This window comes from Cetorhinus maximus, chromosome 4, assembly GCF_964194155.1.
Source record: "Cetorhinus maximus chromosome 4, sCetMax3.hap1.1, whole genome shotgun sequence".
NCBI lineage: Eukaryota > Metazoa > Chordata > Chondrichthyes > Lamniformes > Cetorhinidae > Cetorhinus > Cetorhinus maximus.
Genome location: NC_135882.1, coordinates 62,960,717 through 62,980,652, shown reverse-complemented (window position 1 = coordinate 62,980,652; position 19,936 = coordinate 62,960,717). Strand labels below are relative to the sequence as shown.

General features: G+C 39.8%; 1 protein-coding gene across 3 annotated transcripts in view; it reads left to right on the top strand.

The window, feature by feature from the left end:
- mib1 (MIB E3 ubiquitin protein ligase 1) overlaps window positions 1-19,936 on the top strand; it is a 187,280-nt gene that overhangs the window by 140,838 nt on the left and 26,506 nt on the right. For all 3 annotated transcript variants that reach the window (XM_078540225.1, XM_078540222.1, XM_078540223.1), the window contains exons 13-15: window positions 10,445-10,577; window positions 12,260-12,346; window positions 12,802-12,963. In XM_078540225.1, the coding sequence (XP_078396351.1) occupies window positions 10,445-10,577; window positions 12,260-12,346; window positions 12,802-12,963 (382 nt within the window). The remainder of the gene's footprint in view (window positions 1-10,444; window positions 10,578-12,259; window positions 12,347-12,801; window positions 12,964-19,936) is intronic.

Sequence of the window (19,936 nt, the reverse complement as noted above, 5' to 3'; positions counted from 1 at the left end):
TTCTGCGTGATAAATGATCGTGTCAGCATTTTCTCTGCTTAAGGTGCAGACCTGGCTCCTCCTATCTCTTGCTCTTTGAGGTGGCTGCAGACTATGCAAGACAAAACTACTGTCTGTGATATTCATGGGATAATTGCGATGCCTGTAACTTGATTTCAAAATGGCTTCCTCTATCCACTTGGTAATAGGAAGCACATTAGTTTTGTATCTAAGTAGAAATTCTAATAAGTTATTCTTGATACCAATTTCCTATCATCTTAGAAATAAGTGGCAGTTTACAGCACCACTGTTTACAACTCGATACCTACAACATCTTTCTGAGACTTTGGGAGACTCAGTCAACAATTGGTATACTCAGAGACTGTGATCATTGTCTCCAAGCATAAATACCTTACACCTTCCTCTCAGTAAAACAATCTGAGTCTTCCTTTGATCTCTAACAATCAAACCACCTTGGCTCACTGTCAGGCAGACTGCAGAACAGGTCACATGACCTCCTCCATTTCCTCTAAATTTAAAGACAGTCCCAAAATGTTATAATAACATTGTAATATATCAGATATGCATTTGAAAACTCTGTTAAGAGGCAGTAAATATTTTGATAGGCTGGTGTGTCTGCACTCTAGTACATTAAGCTTCAGAGTGTAAAATGTGCAAGAGATCCTTGAACAATCTGTGGGCTTTTTTTATTGGCTGTGATCCTAAACCAATCATGATTGAAGATAACGTGACCAATATTTTTAATTCCTTTGGGTGGTTGAAAATTCAATGGCAATAAAAAAAAATCCAACTCCTCAATCTGTGCAGTTTCTGGGGATTTAAATTAACACACTGGGTGCTAAAATAGATGCACTCTGTAATTTGGGTAACAGCAGGAGGAGAGGATAATTCAACATTTCATTCAGCAGTGTTGAGGATGTGATGTTACTGAGGAATGCCGAACAGTTTATCTAAAAAAAAACAAAGTTGCAGTCAATGCATATGGCAAATAAAAACATGGCTTACATTTAATCATGTCTTGCTGTTCTGTTTTCATTTGCAGAGCTCTATTAGTACGCAAGAAAGGAAAGTAATGTTCATTTATACTGTGGTGTGCAGCAGTATCTTATATTGTAAGCAAATAATTTTCACTATTTCTCATAAAAAAAGGTTGCTCTGGAAATTATTTTATCTGGTTTCTTCCTGGACCTGGGTGTCTGCCTACACCTTGCATGGAGTCGCATTTACTGACCAATCACAGTTAAAGACAAAAGAAAGCTACTCTATTCAACAACTTCTGCAGCCTCTGAAACTTGTTAATAGATTTTGCTGTTTCAAGACCAGAATACATTCTGTTCCAATAATTTTTTCTGGTCATTGAGGTGCTTGACACGCATGGGAAATCTTCACTGTGTTTGAGTTTGGAAACCAACCTGCTAAAAATAGTTTCTGGTTGCTACATGTATATAATCGTGTAGAATTGAGATGCAAATTGGCAAAAGCCAAGGACAACCTTTATCTGACCTTTCCCAGAATGTAGGTTTATTGCTAGATTTTTCTAACTAAAACCATGCAGCTTACCTTGCTGTTATACAGCAATGATATCCAGCCATTTGGAGGAAATGCAGAAAAGGGCAACAAAACTGATACCTGTCTTAAGGTATCTGAGATGTGAAGAGAGGTTAAAGAATTTGAGATTGCTCACCATTATTAGTCAAGAGCTTCAAGAAAATACATCAATTGAATGCCAGAATTGTGTTTGAATTAGAACCATGGAATCTTAACAGCATGGAAGGAGGCTATTCAACCAATCATTCTCCACTACCATTTGGAAAGAGCTACTTGAACTTGTGGTACTCCAGAGTGTTACTGATGATTGACCAGCTAGTACATAGTGTATTTGAAGCACAGAAACAGGCTACAATAAGAACAGAAATTGCTGGAAAAACTCAGCAGGTCTGGCAGCATCTGTGGAGAGAGAAACAGAGCTAACGCTTTGAGTTCATATGACTCTTCTTCAGAGCTAAAGTAGAAATGTGATGAATTTTATGCTGCTTAAAGACGAGGTGGAGCAAAATACAAGGTCAGGGATAGATGGAAGCTAAGGAGAAATTTAACAAAAAAAATTTGAAAGCTCGGCTTGATGCAGAACTGTTCTTCCGCTACCTTCATGTCCGTGCTCACTTCTTTGGGCAGGAGTCCTCCCCGCTCCCCGTTCAATGGATCCTTTCATCTGACTCCAGTATTTTCCCTCAACCTGGACCCCACCCTATGGCCTCTTCCTGCTCTTGATCTTCTCATTGAGAACTGTCGGCATGACATCGTCTGTCTTAATTTCTGTGCTCCTCTCACATACTCCAACTGTCTCCTTGTGAGCTTGCTGCACTCTGTTCTCTCAGTTCCAACCCTGACTTTGTTATCAAACCTGCCGACAAGGGGAAGTTCTGTTGTCACGCTGATTCGCAATTCCTCTGACGCCTTACGTCATTTCAACAATTTCCAGTTTCCTGGCCCTAACCGCCTCTTCTTCACGATAGACATCCAGTCTCTCTACACCCAAGTCCCCCACCAGGACGGTCTGAGGGCCCTTCACTTCTTCCTTGAACAGAGGCTTGAACAATCCCCATCCAACACCACTGTTCACCACCTGGCTGAACTCGTTCTCTCATTGAACAATTTCTCCTTTAATTTGCCTCACTTCTTCCAAATAAAAAGTATAGTTTTGAGTACCCTCATGGGCCCAGTTGTGCCTGTCTTTTTGTGCAGTATGTGGAACGTTCCTTGTTCCAGCTCCTCACACCCTGCTTCCTGTAAGGTCTCCATTGCATTCTCCCAGTTCCTCCCCCTCTGTTGCATCTGTTCCGATGATGCTATCTTCCAAAACGGCGCTTCTGACATGCCTTCCATTTTCCTTAACTGAGGGTTCCCTCCCACCCCCCACCCCCAGTGTGGTTGACAGGGCCCTCAACCATGTCTGACCCATCTCCCGCACCTGTGTCCTCATGCCATCCCCTCCATCTCGGGACCATGACAGGGCGCTCCTTGTCCTCACTTTTTACCTCACCAGCCTCTGCATTCAAAGGATCATCCTCCACCCTTTCTGCTAACTCCAGGATGGTGCCACCACCAAAAACATCTTCCCTTCGCCCCCCCCCGCCTCCGTGTGCGCCCCCCCCCCCCCCAAATCCTCCGTGACATCCTGGTCCTGCCCCTTTACCTCCTGCTTCCTCAACGTCCGAGGCCCCAAATACTCCTTTCAGGTGAAGTAGTGATTCACTTACACCTCCTTCAATTCGTTCTACTGTATTCACTGCTCCCAATGCGGTCTCCTCTACATTGGGGAGACTAAATGTAGACTGGGTGATCACTTTGTGGAACACCTTCGCTCAGTCTGCAAGCATGACCCAGACCTTCCTGTCGCTTGCTTTTTGCACGCACCATCCTGCTCTCATGCCCACATGTCTGTCGTTGGGGCTCCTGCAATGTTCCAGAGAAGCCCAATGCAAACTTGAGGAACAGCACTTCATCTTCCGATTAAGCACTTTACAGCCTTCTGGACTTAACATTGAGCTCAACAACTTTAGACCTTGAACTGTCATCTCCATTTTTGTCCATTTTACAATTTCTATTTATTTATTCTTTTTTTTTTTAACATTTTAAAATTTATTTTCTAGCCTTTTTCTCCAAACCCCCACCCCTTCCACATGCACACAGGGCCATCTGTCACTTGTTTTTATGTTTTGCTTTCATAGAGTGCTGACCCTTGTTCTGCTATTGACACATTCTGCTATCTTACCTTTATGACTTTATGACACTGTCAGCACCTCCTTTAGTCTTTAATGCTATCATTAATACTCCCTTTGTCCTGTGTCTGTGACACCTTTGTTAAATTTCTCCTGAGCTCCCACATATCCCTGACCTTCTATTTTGCTCCACCTGCTCCACCCCCTCTTAAACAGTGTAAAATTGGTCACATTTCTACTTCTCTTTAGCTCTGAAGAGTCACGTGGACTCGAAATGTTAACTGTTTCTCCCTCCACAAATGCCTCCAGACCTGCTGTGTTTATCCAGCATTTTCTGCTTTTATTTCAGACTTCCAACATCCGCAGAATTTTGCTTTTATCTCACAGAAACAGGCCACTTGGCCCAACTCGCCAATGCTGGTGTGTATAGCCTAGATGAGTCCCCTCCCATTCTATCCACCTCATCTCAGCCTTTCAACACATATTTCTATACCCCTTTCTCATATTTTTGTCTTTCCTTTTGAGGACATTTCTGCTATTTGCCTCAAGCACTTCCAATAGTAGCGGTTTCTATATTCTAACCGTTCGAATAAAGAAATTTCTTCTTATTTCCCTATTGGTTCTATTAGAAACTATCTGTGGCCTCTATTTTTAGATTCTCTCACAAGTGGTAAAGTTCTCTCCGCACCTACCCTCTTTAACCCATACCTAATTTTGAAGACCTCTGTTGGGCCAGTTCTGTGTGTCTCCTTTTCTGAAGAGAAAAACCCCAATCTGTTTAATCTTTTCAAATAGCTGCAATCTCAGTTCTGTTGCCATCCATGTAATGTCTTTTATTTGCAGTGCTCCTGTCTTTTTTAGAATATGGAAACCAGAACTATGCAAAATGCTGAGTGCAGCCTGACCAGGGTCCTATACAAATTTAACATAACTTCATTACTTTTTAATTTTATACCCCTAGAAATGAGTCCCAGTGTTTGCAGTTTAATTGCTTTGCTTCCCTGTGATGCTCCTTATAATGATTTGATTCCTTGATTCCTTTGCTTTTCTACCCCATTCAGCTTATTTTCTAAAGTGTAGATGATGTTTATATTTTCCTAGCTAAGTGCACAACTTCATATTTATCTGTTAAATTCTGTTTGCCACTTATTGCGAAGATCTAACAGCAGTATCAATTATACTTGTCAATCATCTTTATTTGGTTTCTCACAATATTAACCAAATGAAAAGTAACGGTTTAGCACTGAACTCATGCATATTAGAAAACTGTGAAAATTTCACTATTTTAAAGTAATTCTTTGGTTGTGGCAAAGTGAAATCTGACACGGAGCAGGTGACCAAAAGCTTGGTCAAAGAGAGGGGTTTTTAAAGAGCATTTTAAAGGAAGAAAGAGAGATGGGGAGGTTTAGTGAGGTAATTCCATAGCTTACAGCCTTAGCAACCGAAGGCATACCCACCAGTGGTGGAGTGATAAAAGTCAGAGATGCTCAAGAGGCCAGAATTAGAGGAGCACAGATACCTCTGAGGTTTGTGAGACTGGAGGGGATTGAGAGGGGAAAGGCTATGGATTGATTTATAGGCATATAATTAGTAAATGGGTGGTAAAAGGAGGAGTCAGGCTGATTAGGGACCACAAAGGGGATTTACGCATGGAGGTAGAGGGCATAGCTAAAGTACTAAATGAATACTTTGCATCTGATTTTACCAAGAAAGCAGATGTTCCCCAGCCCATGGTGAAAGAGTACTAGAAGGATTTAAAATTGTTAAGGAGGGGTTATTGGATAGGCTATCTGTACTTAAAGTTGATAAGGCGCCAGGACCAGATGAGATGCATCCAAGAATGCTGAGGGAAGTGAGAATGGAAATTGTCAAGGCACCGGCCATAATTTTTCTGTCTTCCTTAGACTTGCGGGTGGTGCTAGAGGACTGGAGAATTGCAAGCGTCACACCTTTGTTCACAAAAAGGGTTTAAAAATAAGGCTAGCTACTACAGGCCAGTCAATTTAGCTTCAGTGGTGGAGAAACTTTTAGAAACAATAATCGGGGACAAAATTAATAGTCACATGGATAAATGTGGGTTAATTAAGGAAAGCCAGCATGAATTTCTTAAGGGAAAATAGTGTTTAACTAACTTGCTGGAGTTTTTTTGAAGAGGTAATAGAGTGTTGATGAGGCCAATTAGATACTTTTTACATTTTATACTTTTATACTTTTTATGTTCTTGCGTTCAGTGTACCTTAATAAGATGTGAACAAGTGAGTGAACACAGCTATTTCTGCCCAATATAAATGGAGCACTCAAAATGCTATAATGGGCAATTTTGAAGTTAATGTTAAGCAAACAGTTCCTGGTTAAATGAAATAAAAACATAAAACGAAAACAAGTTGGGCAGCATCTGTGGAGAGAGTTATTGTTTCAGAATGATGGCTTTTGTCGTACTGTGGCTGCAGTGTATACCATCTACAAGATAATATAAAATGAGGTGTACAATTCCAAAAATCATTATCCGAAGAGAGAAAATTTGCAGGGCTATGGAGAAGGATTGGGGGAGTGGGACTAGGTGAAATAGAGAGCCAGCATGGACACAATGGGCTGAATGGCCTCCTTTGCTGTAACCATTTTATGACTATATAATTTGTCAAGGCTTCTCCAAAACCAGTGACCCTTATTACCTGGGAGGGCAGCAGGTACATACACCACCTGCAGATTCCCCTCACAAGTCTCACATAATCCTGACTTGGAACTGTAGCACCATTCCTTCACTGTTGCTGGGTCCAAAACCTGGAATTTCCTAGGTAACAGCGTTGTTGGTCTACCTACAGCACATAGACTGCAGGGTTCAAAGAGGCTCACCACCACCTTCTCGAGGGCAGTTAGGGATGGGCAATATATGCTGGCCTTGTCGGTGACCTACATCCAGGCATGGTCTGCTTCGTTATCTGAAGAATTTAAAGTAGACTCAACTATATAAACTCCTTTCTGTAGAGCATTGTTCAGTGTTTAGAACTGGACACAACAACAATAATGAAGAGGTATACCCATGCCATTCTGTTGCACTTCCGAGGAAGATTTTCTTCTAGTGTGGATTAAATGAAGAGTTGGATTGAAGGTTAGGATTAGCCATTGCCCATTGAATGATAGATTGGGAAACCAGATGAAAAGATACATTTTTTTTGGAAAAGGAATACGGTACCACTCACAGGCATCTTGCACAGATATCTTGATGCTTTTTACAGCCAATGAACTACATTTCAAAGTGTAGTTACTTGTAATGTAGGAGACACAGCAGCCAATTTGTGCACAGCATGTTCCCACAAACAGCAAAGTGATAATGACCAGATAATCTGTTCTTAGTGATATTGATTGAGAGATAATGTTGGCCAAGATATTAGAGATAAGCTCCCCTGCTACTCTTCGAAATATGCCGTAGGATCTTTTATATCTACCAAGAGAGAAGATTGGCCCTCAGTTTAATGTCCCATCCAAAAGATGGATAAAACAATGGACTTGCTACTTGTAACTGAATAGTTTTTGTTCCGGTTTAAGGCCCTAATTTTGGATTTAACTAAATCACTCTGAAACTCAATATAAGGTTCAATCATTATGATCACTGTTTCCTAGAGGTGGCTTTACGAAAAGGTTATTAGTTAACTCTTACATCGTGCAGTTATAGAATAATAGCCCGTTCTCCAGTTAGATACTAGGCATGCTGATCTGGGTAACTATCTTGAATACATTGTATAAACTCATCCTTCACACAATTATTGCAGATTTGGTTTGCCTAGTCTCCCTAAAAATCAAGATAGGTTGAAGTATTGGAAGCTCTGAAGCCTGAGACCAACATTTTTAAAAAAAAAGTACAGTGCAGCAAGTAATTAACTCTAGCCGTGCAATTTGTCAACCAGAAGTTAATTAGTTGCACGTGAAACCGTAGATGGGAGTGGAGTCAATCGCACAATAGCAGTTTGCAGAAGCTTTCTTTTAATTTAAATGTGTCCACACTACGTGTCTTGAATTTAAAATGTATAAAGCCACTCTTTCATTTTTTTTCCTTAATTCTCTCAGTCGTGGCTACATTCTTAAATTTAAAAGAAAATTTAACAGCCATTCACACACTTGTGCACCTTAAAAATATTGATTCCTGTAATGGATTACAAAACTATGAAAATGCAAAATTTTTGCTGATAATTCCAAATTGTGCACCTAAGGATGACTCAAATAATTTGTGTCACTAGCTGTTTGCAGTGCAAACGCACAGAAAACCAGTTCTTTTTAAAGAAAAGGAACCTACCAGCTTTGGCTAGATGGCCTGCTGCCTGTTCAATTCAGCAGGTTAAAATCGGGAATTGTCATCTCCAGGTGTTTAATGCCAAGTTAACCTGCCCACCAATCAGCTTTCTGCTGAGAAGGTGTGGTTTAACTTGCTTGCAAAACTTTGTACACTCGATTTGCTCATGAAATTCCTGTAAAACAGCAAAATATTATGTTCTTCAGACACGTTGACACAGATCTTCCAATCGGGATCGGAAACCCTTTTTCCGACCCTGATTAGACAAAAACAATACACATTTGCTGCCTTCTGATTTTTCTAAGCGATATTCCAATGGAGGATCTTTCATAACTGACTCAGTGCAGGAAACCTCAGACGTTGCAATGAATAGTATTCGCGCAGAAGCCATGTTATGAGGTAAATAATGGTTTGAACGCTACTTAATTAATAAGTGCTAGCAGGTGTTTATCTTGGCCAGACAGTTCTGTAAATTTCTAGCTCCTATAGTGTGATGATGAAATGCCATTATAGTAAAAAAAGTTACCCATTTAAAAGTTGTTTTTCTTTATCACTGTAGTAAACCTATTGAAAGTAGTTTAATTCTGTTTACCTTGTTCTTTTAGCCTGTTCTGACTCCTTTCTGGTTGGTTTTCAAACTTTGAATTTACTTCTTTGCTCCGAGTTATGTTTTCCATTCCTTACTTTGAATACATTTTTAATCTGCTATTTCCTAGCTCACATTTCATTTTAGAGGTTGGAGTAATTATTTTTTAAAACAACAGCTGAAAGTTGGCTTTCTAAGCTAAATGAAATCCAAAATAGCTCAAACTGATATAATCTGTGGTCACACAGTAGAATGAACTACTGAGAAATGAACCCTCTTAAAACGTAGAGCAAAAATGAAGCTGCATGAATGAACTTGCCTGCTGGACGCACTCCGTAAATTTTAATTTCAGTCATGATGAGTGTGACTGATCCAGAGGTATGTATGCTAAAATCCTGAAAAATACAGCAGAGCATATAATTTATGATTAATGAATTAAGCAAAACAATATTGAAAATTAGCTATTAAAGACATTTCACAAATGTATTCATACTGAGTTTTCTGTTAGTAATTAGTTTAATTAGCTGTATTCATCCAAGTATTGAACAAATCAGACAAGTGCACTTAAAAATGGCAGATGAGAGAGGAGAGTCACGTGAGCTATAGTTTTTGGAGTCTAAGGCAGTCTTTTTTTAAAAAAAAAATACTTATGGCTTAACTGGATCTTTGTAAAGTTTAATATGATAACCCACAATCATCTTATATCAGCTCGGCATTGCCAGTGAAACACTAATGTCATTATAATTTGATTAAGTTGGTAGTGTGTGTGCTATTTTTATCCCCTCTTCAGTGTATATTCTGCAAAATAGTGAAGGTTCTATGGAAATGATAAACTTAACTAATTATTTAATTTTTGTAAAGTCCATTTTTATAGCAGGTGACCAACTCCGAGTTGGTTAGGAGCTGTAGTAGTATAGATGCATTCTTAGGGAATTGGATTTTCAGGAAGGGTGTATTAAAGTAAGACTGATAAAATAAAAGATACAAACAAATAGCCTAAGAAATATGTTGTAGATTGTGGAGTGTCTGGAGAATGGATTTTCTTTCACGTTTTTACTATTTCCACTTTTTCTCTGCTAACATCTAGTTTTCTACTGATGGTATTTATTTTTTGCTGGCATATAACTCTGTTGGTGCTGTCACCCATTAGCTGTGTGTGAGCTTGGATTGTATGTGGTAGCAGACCGCTCAGTAACAGAGGGGTGTCACAGACAAGCCCAATTCTGTTCTCATAACATTGACACACACACACACACACTCTCGGAAAGTTTATAGAACCACAGAAGCTTACAGCACAAAAGGAGGCATTTTGACCATCTGCATCAATTCTTTGGTACAGCTATCTCCCGCTTTTCTGCTTTCTTCCTGTAGGCCAGTGCATTGGCCTACTTCAAATATCTATCCACTTTTCCCTTAAAAGATGCAGTGGTCTCTGCACCAGCTGTTCTCCATGGTAAAGCGTTCTATTCTGCAACAACTGTGTGCTAACTTCACTTCACTTACTCAGTAATCATTTTAAATTGATGCCTCTTCAACAATACCGCTCCAAGCAAAATAAGTATTTCCTCATTCACCCAAAAACCAACTCTTGTTTATTTTAAAAATTGCCATTAAATAATTTCTTAAGTGTTCTATTCTCCACTGAAAATAGTCTCTCAATCTCTCATCTTCCTTGTAACAATAGTTTCTCATCCCTGGCATTCTCTTGACAAAGGCACAACTGGAATGCCTATTTTATATGTTGAGAGGTTGAAAATGCATATAAATTTTATGGAAATGGAGCATAAGGGGAAAAAAAGGACAAGTGGAATTAACACTTCATTTATATTTTAATTTTTTTTTCTTTAGTGCCATGCGTGTGCTACTTTCCAAACTCCCAAGGCCATGGATTGTGGATGAGAAAAAGGATGATGGATATACTGCTCTGCATTTAGCGGCACTTAACAATCATGTCGAAGTGGCAGAATTACTGGTGCATCAGGTATGAAGTTGCCTTAGAATTTATGTGAAAAAGCTACTACAATTTAATGAGGACAAATTTATTATCTGTAGATTCACTAATTTATTGATTTGTCACTAAAACTAAATGCTAGCCTAGAGTTCTTAAAGTTATGGAAGTAGTAGGTTAGAAAACAGTTGAGAGCAGTATGGCATCACAGCAGGGTGAAATGCTAATCTGTGAAAGTGTTACAAGTTATCGTGACTGATGCACCACTGTCTGTTCAGTGGTAGGTGGTGTTTGTGCAAATGGTAGTTAGAGCTTGGGGGAGCTTCTTGGAATGTGGAAACTGAAGATGGATTGGTGTTGAAGGTTTGTTACTGCAGGATGCGAAGGGGGTTAGTTTAGATCTTTTGGGGGAAATGCTGGTTTCTGAGATGCTGCTTGCTGTGTTGACCTTGCAGCAACTTCCCCTGAGTGCTGTTGTTCCTAGGGCTGCTCTTCCGATAAGGTCCTCTTCAGTGCTGCTTGTTTGGTGTATTTTCCCCTTTTGCATAACAGGTTGTGCAGGATGCAGCAGGTGACTATGATACAGAAGACTTGATGCTGGTGGTATTGAAGAAATTTAAATTTATCCAGGTATCTGAATCATTGGCTCCAGTATTTACATGTAGATGGACAGGAAGTAAGGGGACAGTGTAGTTCATTTTCGGTGGGGGGGTTGCTGTTCAAATTGCCTTCATTGTTTTATCAACACAAATGGCTTACTCTATTTCTACCCTGGTTCTCAATGGCCATTATATTGCTTTCCAGCTGGATTTGTGGGTGTTTTTTAAAAATATTCATTCACGGGAAGTGAGCTTCGCTGGTTGAGCCAGCTTTTATTGCCCATCCCTAGTTGCCCTTGAGAAGATGATGGCGAGCTGCCTTCTTGAACCGCTGCAGTCCTTGTGGTGTAGGTACACTCACAGTGCTGTCAGGGAGGGAGTTCCAGGATTTTGCTGTGTATCATCCTGCCGTCAGCCATGACAGTAATGGGTAGCACCTGTACTCTACTGGCCATCCTTGGACATGCTGCTCATTGTCAAAAAGTATGAGGATGTTGTCGTGAAGGAACACATTATGTCAGCTACCAGGGTATCATATGTAATTCGTAGAATATGGTTACATACCATTTTCACATTGAGAGAGTGTTCATAAAGGGTGCTGGCTGATACAGCAATGTCCTAATTGCTACTTTAGTGTTGTGGGCCTGGACTTGTTGGAACCTGGTAATTGCTGTAAATCGCACTGCTCTGTTAGTTGACTGGTGGTTTCTAAGGAAAACTTCTTGTATTGGTTATTTATAGATCTAGTGATTGGAAAAGCTTACTGAAATGTTACTGCTGTACATGTGCAGACTATTAAACAACTATTCTGGGTACTGCATTTCTAAACTGAAGTGTACCCTTTTCTAATCGATCATGCATTATTTATGTATCTCGCTGCTGCTCAGGTGACTATTACAGTATTACATGATTTATAAAACCCTAAATATTTAAAGAAATAAGAGTAACATTTGATTACTTAACTATAAATTATAAAATTGGGATTATCACAAAATAATTATTTTGCTACCTTGATAATAGCTCAAGATATGTAAACGTGAATGAGGTGATTGGATAATCAGAGAATTGGCAATCTGGTCACAAATATTTTAAGTATTTGATGCATTTTTGTCTTAGGGCAGTGCTAACCTGGATATCCAGAATGTAAACCAGCAAACTGCATTGCATCTGGCTGTTGAACGTCAACACACTCAAATTGTTCGGGTAAGATAATCTGTAGAAATATAAAAGTTAGCTGTGTAAAATGTGAGAGATGTAGAGTTAGTGAAAACCGGCTGTTAAGGAAAATGATTAGTGTTTTGAAAAGAAAAAAATGCTTGGACAGCCCAGTGTCCCTTGCTGCTGCTTTCCAGGCTCTCAAGGTACCATTGCAATGTATTACCAACCTGCCATTGCAATGTATCACCAACCTTCCACACAATTCTGCAACAATAACATTTATAGGAAATTTTTACTTGCATGACTGCTTTATATCTTGTACCAATTTGTTAATTCAATTAGAATATGACTGAAAGCTGGGTTCAAAAAATCAGCTCAATGAGTTTTGATCATCGGAACCAGTATTCATCCAGTTTAGAGTTGCGGAAAAATAGTATTTGAAAACAAATTGACCTTCATGAGGGAAGGTTCTAATCGCTAAAACTCTATTCTTTTTTAAGCTACTGGTTCGTGCTGGTGCCAAATTGGACATCCAGGATAAAGATGGGGATACTCCTCTCCATGAAGCCCTGCGACACCATACTTTATGTCAGCTTCGTCAACTGCAGGATATGCAGGATGTGGGGAAGGTGGATAGTGGCTGGGAGCCCTCCAAGAACACGGTAAGTACACTTTCTTCCCTAATCTTAGTTGCATAATACAATGTTGCATCTCAATTGTCTTTTTTATATATATATATTATAGAATATATATGATACTTGTAACAGTCATTTCTTTAAAGCAAGACAACTTTTAACAAATTTAATATTAAGACAAAGAACATGGCCATTGTTCAACATATATAAAAATGCGGTGTCCAGTTTACTTGCATCCTTCCTTCAGAAATATTGTACTAAAGAATATCTTGGTGTAATGGCATTTTCATTTAACATATGATTTCATACCTATAATTCCCTTTTAAGTTCTTGATTTCAACCACATTATTAGAAGGAATGGACTGTTTCCTCCTGCTTTTTTTTTTCACTCATTGCTCCAAAACATGCTGATTAAATTTGCCTGGTCAGTAGATTACCTTAAAATAGATATTCAGAGAACATGTTAAGAAACTCATCTGTTTTCACTTGTCATGCCAAGTAGAGGCATGTCCTATCCATAACTTTAAAACACAGACTGTAATTGGTTTGGAATCTTCAGGAAATAACTTACTTTTTTTTAAAAAAAGGACATTACCAGGTGACTAATATGGCTGTTGAAGGCCTTGAAGTTTGCAATTCCTGCCTCAAGTCTCCAGAAAATGCCTGATCGACTAACCATGGGTGGGGGACTCCCCTTTCAATGGAGATACTAAGATACTAATACATCTGTAGGATTTACACCTACCATTGTTTGTCGACTCAGCCGAAACTCAAAATCTATAGACCCTGAGACTCCCTGGCTCCGAGCTTGATACTCAACAAAAGAAAGCTACAGAAGCCAGTTTATCATAAGTGGGTGTGAACAGAGCCCCCCTCACCCTGTCCATTCTCCATCATATAGCAATGACTTCTAGCTTTAAACCATTCCAGGTGGACAAAAACTGTCTTCAGATAATAAATCTTTTTAAAATTCTTTCATGGAACTTGGGTGACACTGGTTAGGTCAGCATGTATTGCCCATTTCTAATTGCCCTTGAGAAGATAGTGGTGAGCCAATGCCTCAAATGTCTGCAGTCCATGTAGTGTAGGTACATCCACAGTGCTGTTTGGGAGGGAGTTCCAGGATTTTGACCCAGTGACAGTGAAGGAACTATCCCAAGAAGCAGGGAGAAGCTGGTCTGTCTACACAGAACACCAGATGCAGGCCAGCAGCTTTAGAACAGCAGCAGTAGAACAAGGTAGTAACATATATGCCTTTAAAAACTGGAGGCTGCAGTGCCTGCCAGTCTCCCAGCCTGATTCCTTGTCAAGCCCACCAGTACAGGATCCTGACCTGCTGGTAAGAAAACCACATGAAACCAACTTGGTGACCTGCTGAAAAACCCATCTCTTTGAGGGAATCCTGCAACAATGCTAATATACAACTCCAGCTATTAAAACCACGTAGACCCTTTTGGAGTGAAAACGCCTTCGACAGGCCTGCAATGACTGCTGCTTCCTAAGCCAAGCCAAACACATGACTTGTGAACTGTTCCCTTGTTTGCAATTGGTAAAAGTGTACTATCTTCTTGAACTGTATTGTTCTCAAGTATGTGTGTGAGAATGATTGACTTAGCATTTAGACTTTCAGAGTGAATGCGTGAATAAATAATTTTTTATTTAAATCCATGAAAACCTACTGTCAATTATTCAAAATTGACCACAACTTGGGGGTTGTGAAATACAAATACCTTCTTTTCCAAAAACACACGGATTATGGACAGTAAGGGAAAGGGAACAAGGTTTTCGGTATCTCTCTCTCCTCTGTAACAGACTGCTATTATGAAGAAGATAGATCCACTTTTATGAATGTTCCATAAATATGTGTGTCATTTTGGGGGCAGAAGAGAACATTACTGTTTTATGAAGCTAATCAAGTGGACATGCTTGGATCTTGGATGTATGAGGGCATACAGCTGGTCTGCGCTTGAATTGCATGCTGTGCATCAGAGGGATAGATCAAACAAGAAGGAAAGAGCTTCATTCGTACAAAGCTTTGGTCAGACCACATCAGGAATATTATGTTCAGTTTGTTTACTGCTCTGCAGGAAATATATATTGACTTGGAGTGGGTACAGTGCGGATTCATCAGGACTTAAAGGGTTAAATTCGAAGGACAGGTTGCATAAACATGATTTTTATTCCAAAGAATAAAATCAGACAATGCTGGAAATGCTCAGCAGATCAGGCAGTATCCATGGAGTTTACATTTCAGGCTGATGACCTTTCGTCAGATTGGGGAAATGTTAGAAATGTAATAGGTTTTAAGCAAGTGAAGGGGAGGTGGAAAAAGTACAAAAAGTGAAGGTCTATGATGGGGTGGAAGGCAGGCAAGACTAAACTACTAATGAGTTGGTGGTGCAGGCTGACAGGAATGGTAATGAAACAAGTAGAGAACAAAAGGTGTGTCTAGAGGAGATGTGAATGGCAGAATGGTGAACAGCTGCTGTTTGAAGGCAAAGTCAATGGAAATATGAGAGTTAAATAGAAACTTACAAAGAGAAAGGAAACAAAATGGGGCCAGAGATTACAGTATGAAATTGCTGAACTCAATGAGTCCAGCAGGCTGTAGAAAACCAAATCGAAAGATGAATGTGCTGTCAAGAGTATAGATACTGGCTAATGCAATGTATGATTTCCTGTTGGATTTTAAGAAGTCATACAAGGAAGTGCCATAGAGAAGACTTGTAAGAATTGATGTATGCAATACCCAAGGGCATGGAGCTGAAAGGCTTTCTGTTCTCTATTTCATTATTTCCCATCCTTTAGCATCATTCCTGCTTACAACAGTGGTTGGTAAATTATTATGAATATTTCTATTGTTTCTGTTTATGACAATGACGTAGTCTTAACTCATGGCAACGAGAATTTTCCTTGACCTGCTTGACAGTCTTGGAAGCAAAATTACGGAAACTTGTGTTAAGATTTTAAAGATTTTAAATGACTTTATTCCCCTGGAAAAGCATTGTGGAAATCCTGTTGCATGCTTCTTTAAGATTCAGAAATATTCGGAATATTACCATGAAATAAAATTTGATGTTGTAATTGCTGAAAGAAGTATAGCAAACTCTAGAGGCTTGTTACTTGTCTTGGTCCATTTTTTTCTGGCTGTCTTGTTGGAATTAAAGCAGTCATGAAACAAACCAGTGCAAATAAAATTAACTTCTTCGGCGTTTGGACAAAGTTAACAAGACCATTCAATTAGTTGTCTAATTCTGAAGGAGCCATATGATTTTAAAAAAGTTTTCAATGGTTATAGTTATGAATGTTATCTGACAGTTTTTCAGTTAACTTTTTTTTTAACAGTTATGCACATGAAAATTATGATTTTGGTTCATCTTGAGGGTATGTGTCGTGCCAAATCTGTTTTGATGATGAGTCTGTTGCCATTGACCCAGACTGTGCATCAACAGAGAAGTGGTGGAACAAGGATCAGGATGGTGGGTGAGAAAGCACACAGCTGCTGCATCTCCCTGTTGGCATAGATCCAAATTAGCAGACTCGGAGAAGGAGATTTATAGAGAGTCTCCTGAATTATATTTAAAAGCCAAAGATGATAAAAAGCTTTGATAAGCACGTTTCCTCTTTGTAATATACTTACTAGTGAACAGATTACATCACTAGGAGAGACAGTCTTTGGAGCCATTTGCCAAAATGTACATATGTTTAAATAAAATCTTAGTTTAACATTGATTTCAGCTTTCTAAAGATTTTTAATATTACTGAAAAAGTGACTACATTTTTGTCTTCATGCAACTTTACATTTTTATTTCTGATTTCTTCTTAGTTTTTTCTCTTTTTATGACACCTTAAAGAAACACTCAATTTTTCTGTTGTTTCTTTGCATCAATAACAACTGAAAATGAAATAACTTTTCAAGAGCTTTGAAGCTCTCCCCATTTTGTTAACTGATTGCAAGTGCTACATTCATGATGGATTCTCCCGTTGCTTCGATAAATGAGTGTTCGGCAAGGAGAGTGATGGTTCACTGTCTAGGTTGGTGTCGTCTCACATGTGAGAACTCTCTGGTGCAATTATGCAGCCTTGCTTGGTGCCATTGGTGACAGGATGAAGGTGTGTTTGCTTGTTTTATAGGGACCCGAATCTCTTCTCAAATGTTGAGATTGCTGGATGACAGACTTCTCCATTTGGATCTGACCAGGGTTGTTTTATTTCCCATGTTGTGGGGTCCAACTTGCTGGTTCTGAGATTTGGTTTTCAGAATATTTTATATCTGAGTGTGGGACATCTGTGGTGTGGGTTCCTGTGCTCTGTTGGCTGTAAAATACCGCCTTTGGTATGCGTGAATCCTCCATGGGACCACATGGCTGACCCAGCGAAGCTGAACTCTGGTGAAGATGCTCTTAATTCCAGATATGCATCATCTTGCAAAAACTTTGGTGTTTGACATTTTGCCTTGCCACTGGATGTTGCAGATAGGTCTTTAGCAGTGAAGGTGGAATGTATCTAATTGCTTTATGCAATGCTATTGGTTGACCATGCCTAACAGCTATGGGGAAGTGATGTGACAACCACTGACTGATAGAATTTGTCTCAAAACAAAGATCAAAGTCCATGCGCTCTTCAAAGTCTGAGAGTGAGCCTGCTGACTGCTGAGCCAGACGATGGGCGATTTCAGTCTCCAACGTGCTGTTGGAGAGAATACTCTCAAGATAGCAGAACCTCCGAACTGAGCTGAGGGATGTATTGTTGATTAAGACTATGGAGGCTTGGAATATGTGACCAGGAGCAGGTTAGTGCAAGATCTCTATCTTCTTCAGACTTATTGTGAGGCTGAAGCATTCTGAGGCTTGGACAAGGCAGTCACTAAGTTGGATGTCCTCCATAGTGTGTGTGCTACAAGAACACAATTATCAGCAAACAAGAGTTCACTTAGTAGCTGTTCTGTGATCTTTGTGTGAGGCTTGAGCCTTTGCAGATTGGAGAAGTTGCTGTCGATCCTGAACTGAATGTGTACTTCTATGCCAAGATCTTTAAATGCACACAAGAGTATGGCCAAAAAGTAGATGATGAACAGAACTGGAGTGATTATACCACCTTGCTTGGTGCCATTGGTGACAGGAAAACATCTGTTGAGGTACCTTTCTGCATCACACTGGTCATCGAGCTGTCATGGACTGAGCAGATGACCCTGATCATCTTTTCAGGGCAGCCATACTTGTAGAGCACCTTCCTGCCTTTCACGGTTTACTGTATTGAAGGTCTTGGTCAGGTCAGCAAATATCATGTAGAGGTCCTTGTTCTGTTTGTGGGACTTTTCTTGAATTTGATGCATTGCAAAGATCACGTTGACCGTTTCTTGTCCAGCACAAAAGCCACACTGTGAATCTAGGTGTGCACAGTCTGTCAGATAAGTGACAATCCTGTTGAGAATAGCCCTTGCAAGAATTTTTCCAGCTGTAGATAGAAGTGAAATACCATCCTGATTGCCACAGTTGGACTTGCTTCTCTTCACAGGGAAGGTACAAGCTAGTTATGGAAGCACCCTTGTAACCTTGGGGTACAATGCCCTGGTTCCAGATTAAACAGAAGAGGCAAGTAAGTTTCCTAACCATGTGAGCTCGTCCATACTTGAATACTTCAGGTGGAATACCATCGACTCCTAGAAACTTGCCCACAGATGTTTGCTTTATGGCCTGGGTGATTTTGGCTTGAGATGGATTGTGGGCAAGTTCGTCCAGAATGCATTGCTGTGAAAGTGATTCAGTGGTGCCTTTGCACATTGTGGATTCTTGGTTCAGGATATTGTTATGTGCCCTGCCCAGCAAGAGAAAATCTCATGCTTGTTCGTTAGAAACTGATTCCTATCATTTGAGAGTATGGGTGTTGTGCTGCTGGTTTTGGGGCCATAGACCGATCAGAGCCCTTCATGGAGAATCTTCAGCTTGTGCTTATTGACAGCTTCCTGAAGCTCTACAACCTTGTTCTCCCACCATTGGTTCTTCACACAGTGAAGATAAGTTAGGTCAACAGAAAAAAAAAACTTCAAATAACTGACAATTCAGCTACTGCACCTTAGATTTATATTGAGCCTTCTATGCAGAAAAATACTCGCAGGTGCTTCACAAATGTGTAATCAAACATGAATCACCACTTGGCCAAAAAAAATCAGTGTGGGTGACTAAAAGCTTGATCAAAGAAGTGGGTTTCAAGGAGGGCCTTAAAGGAACAGAGGGAGATGGTGAGTCAAAGTGGTTTATGCAGCAGATTGCAGAGTTTTAGGAGCCTGGACAACTGGTGAAACTTTGGGCTGCACAAGAGGTCATAGAATTGGAGAAACAAAAGATTTCTCGGAGGGTTGCATGGCGGAAGGGATTACAGAAATAGGGTGAGGTGAGACCATGAAGGGATTTAAGCTGCAAATTTTAAATTTGAGGCACTGGGGAGACCAGGAACCAGTGTCGGCTAACAGGCACCGTGCTGATGGGTAAGTGGGACTTATTGCAAGGTAGGAGAATTGAGGATTAACTGAAATCTTTAATTACCTAATTAATGAGCAGAACTTGTTCCTTTTTCAGTCTGTATGCTTTTTTGACACTATTGGCGCACTCCCAGCTTTCGGAGCTCAATTTTGTAAATTCACCCTGATGTTAACCTTACGTGAGGATTAGATTTCTCAATAAAACCTAAAGAAAATGCAGGAGAATGGACTCTACACTTAAAACAGTCTTGAAATTCTCTCATTTAATCTGTATATGAAGAGTCTGCTGTGTGACACAAAAAGTTTATTTTGTTGCTTTGCCTTTTGGTTAAAATTATGTTTAAGATATTACACTCAGTGTGAAGTACGTATTCCTGACTCATGCACCCCAGCATTGATGGCCATGTCTTCAACTGTCCAGGACCTAAACTCTGGAGTTTTCATCATTAAACCTGTCTGCCTCTCCGCCTCTCTTTGAGCAGCTCCTTTAAAATCCACCTCTTCAAGCAAGGTTTTTGC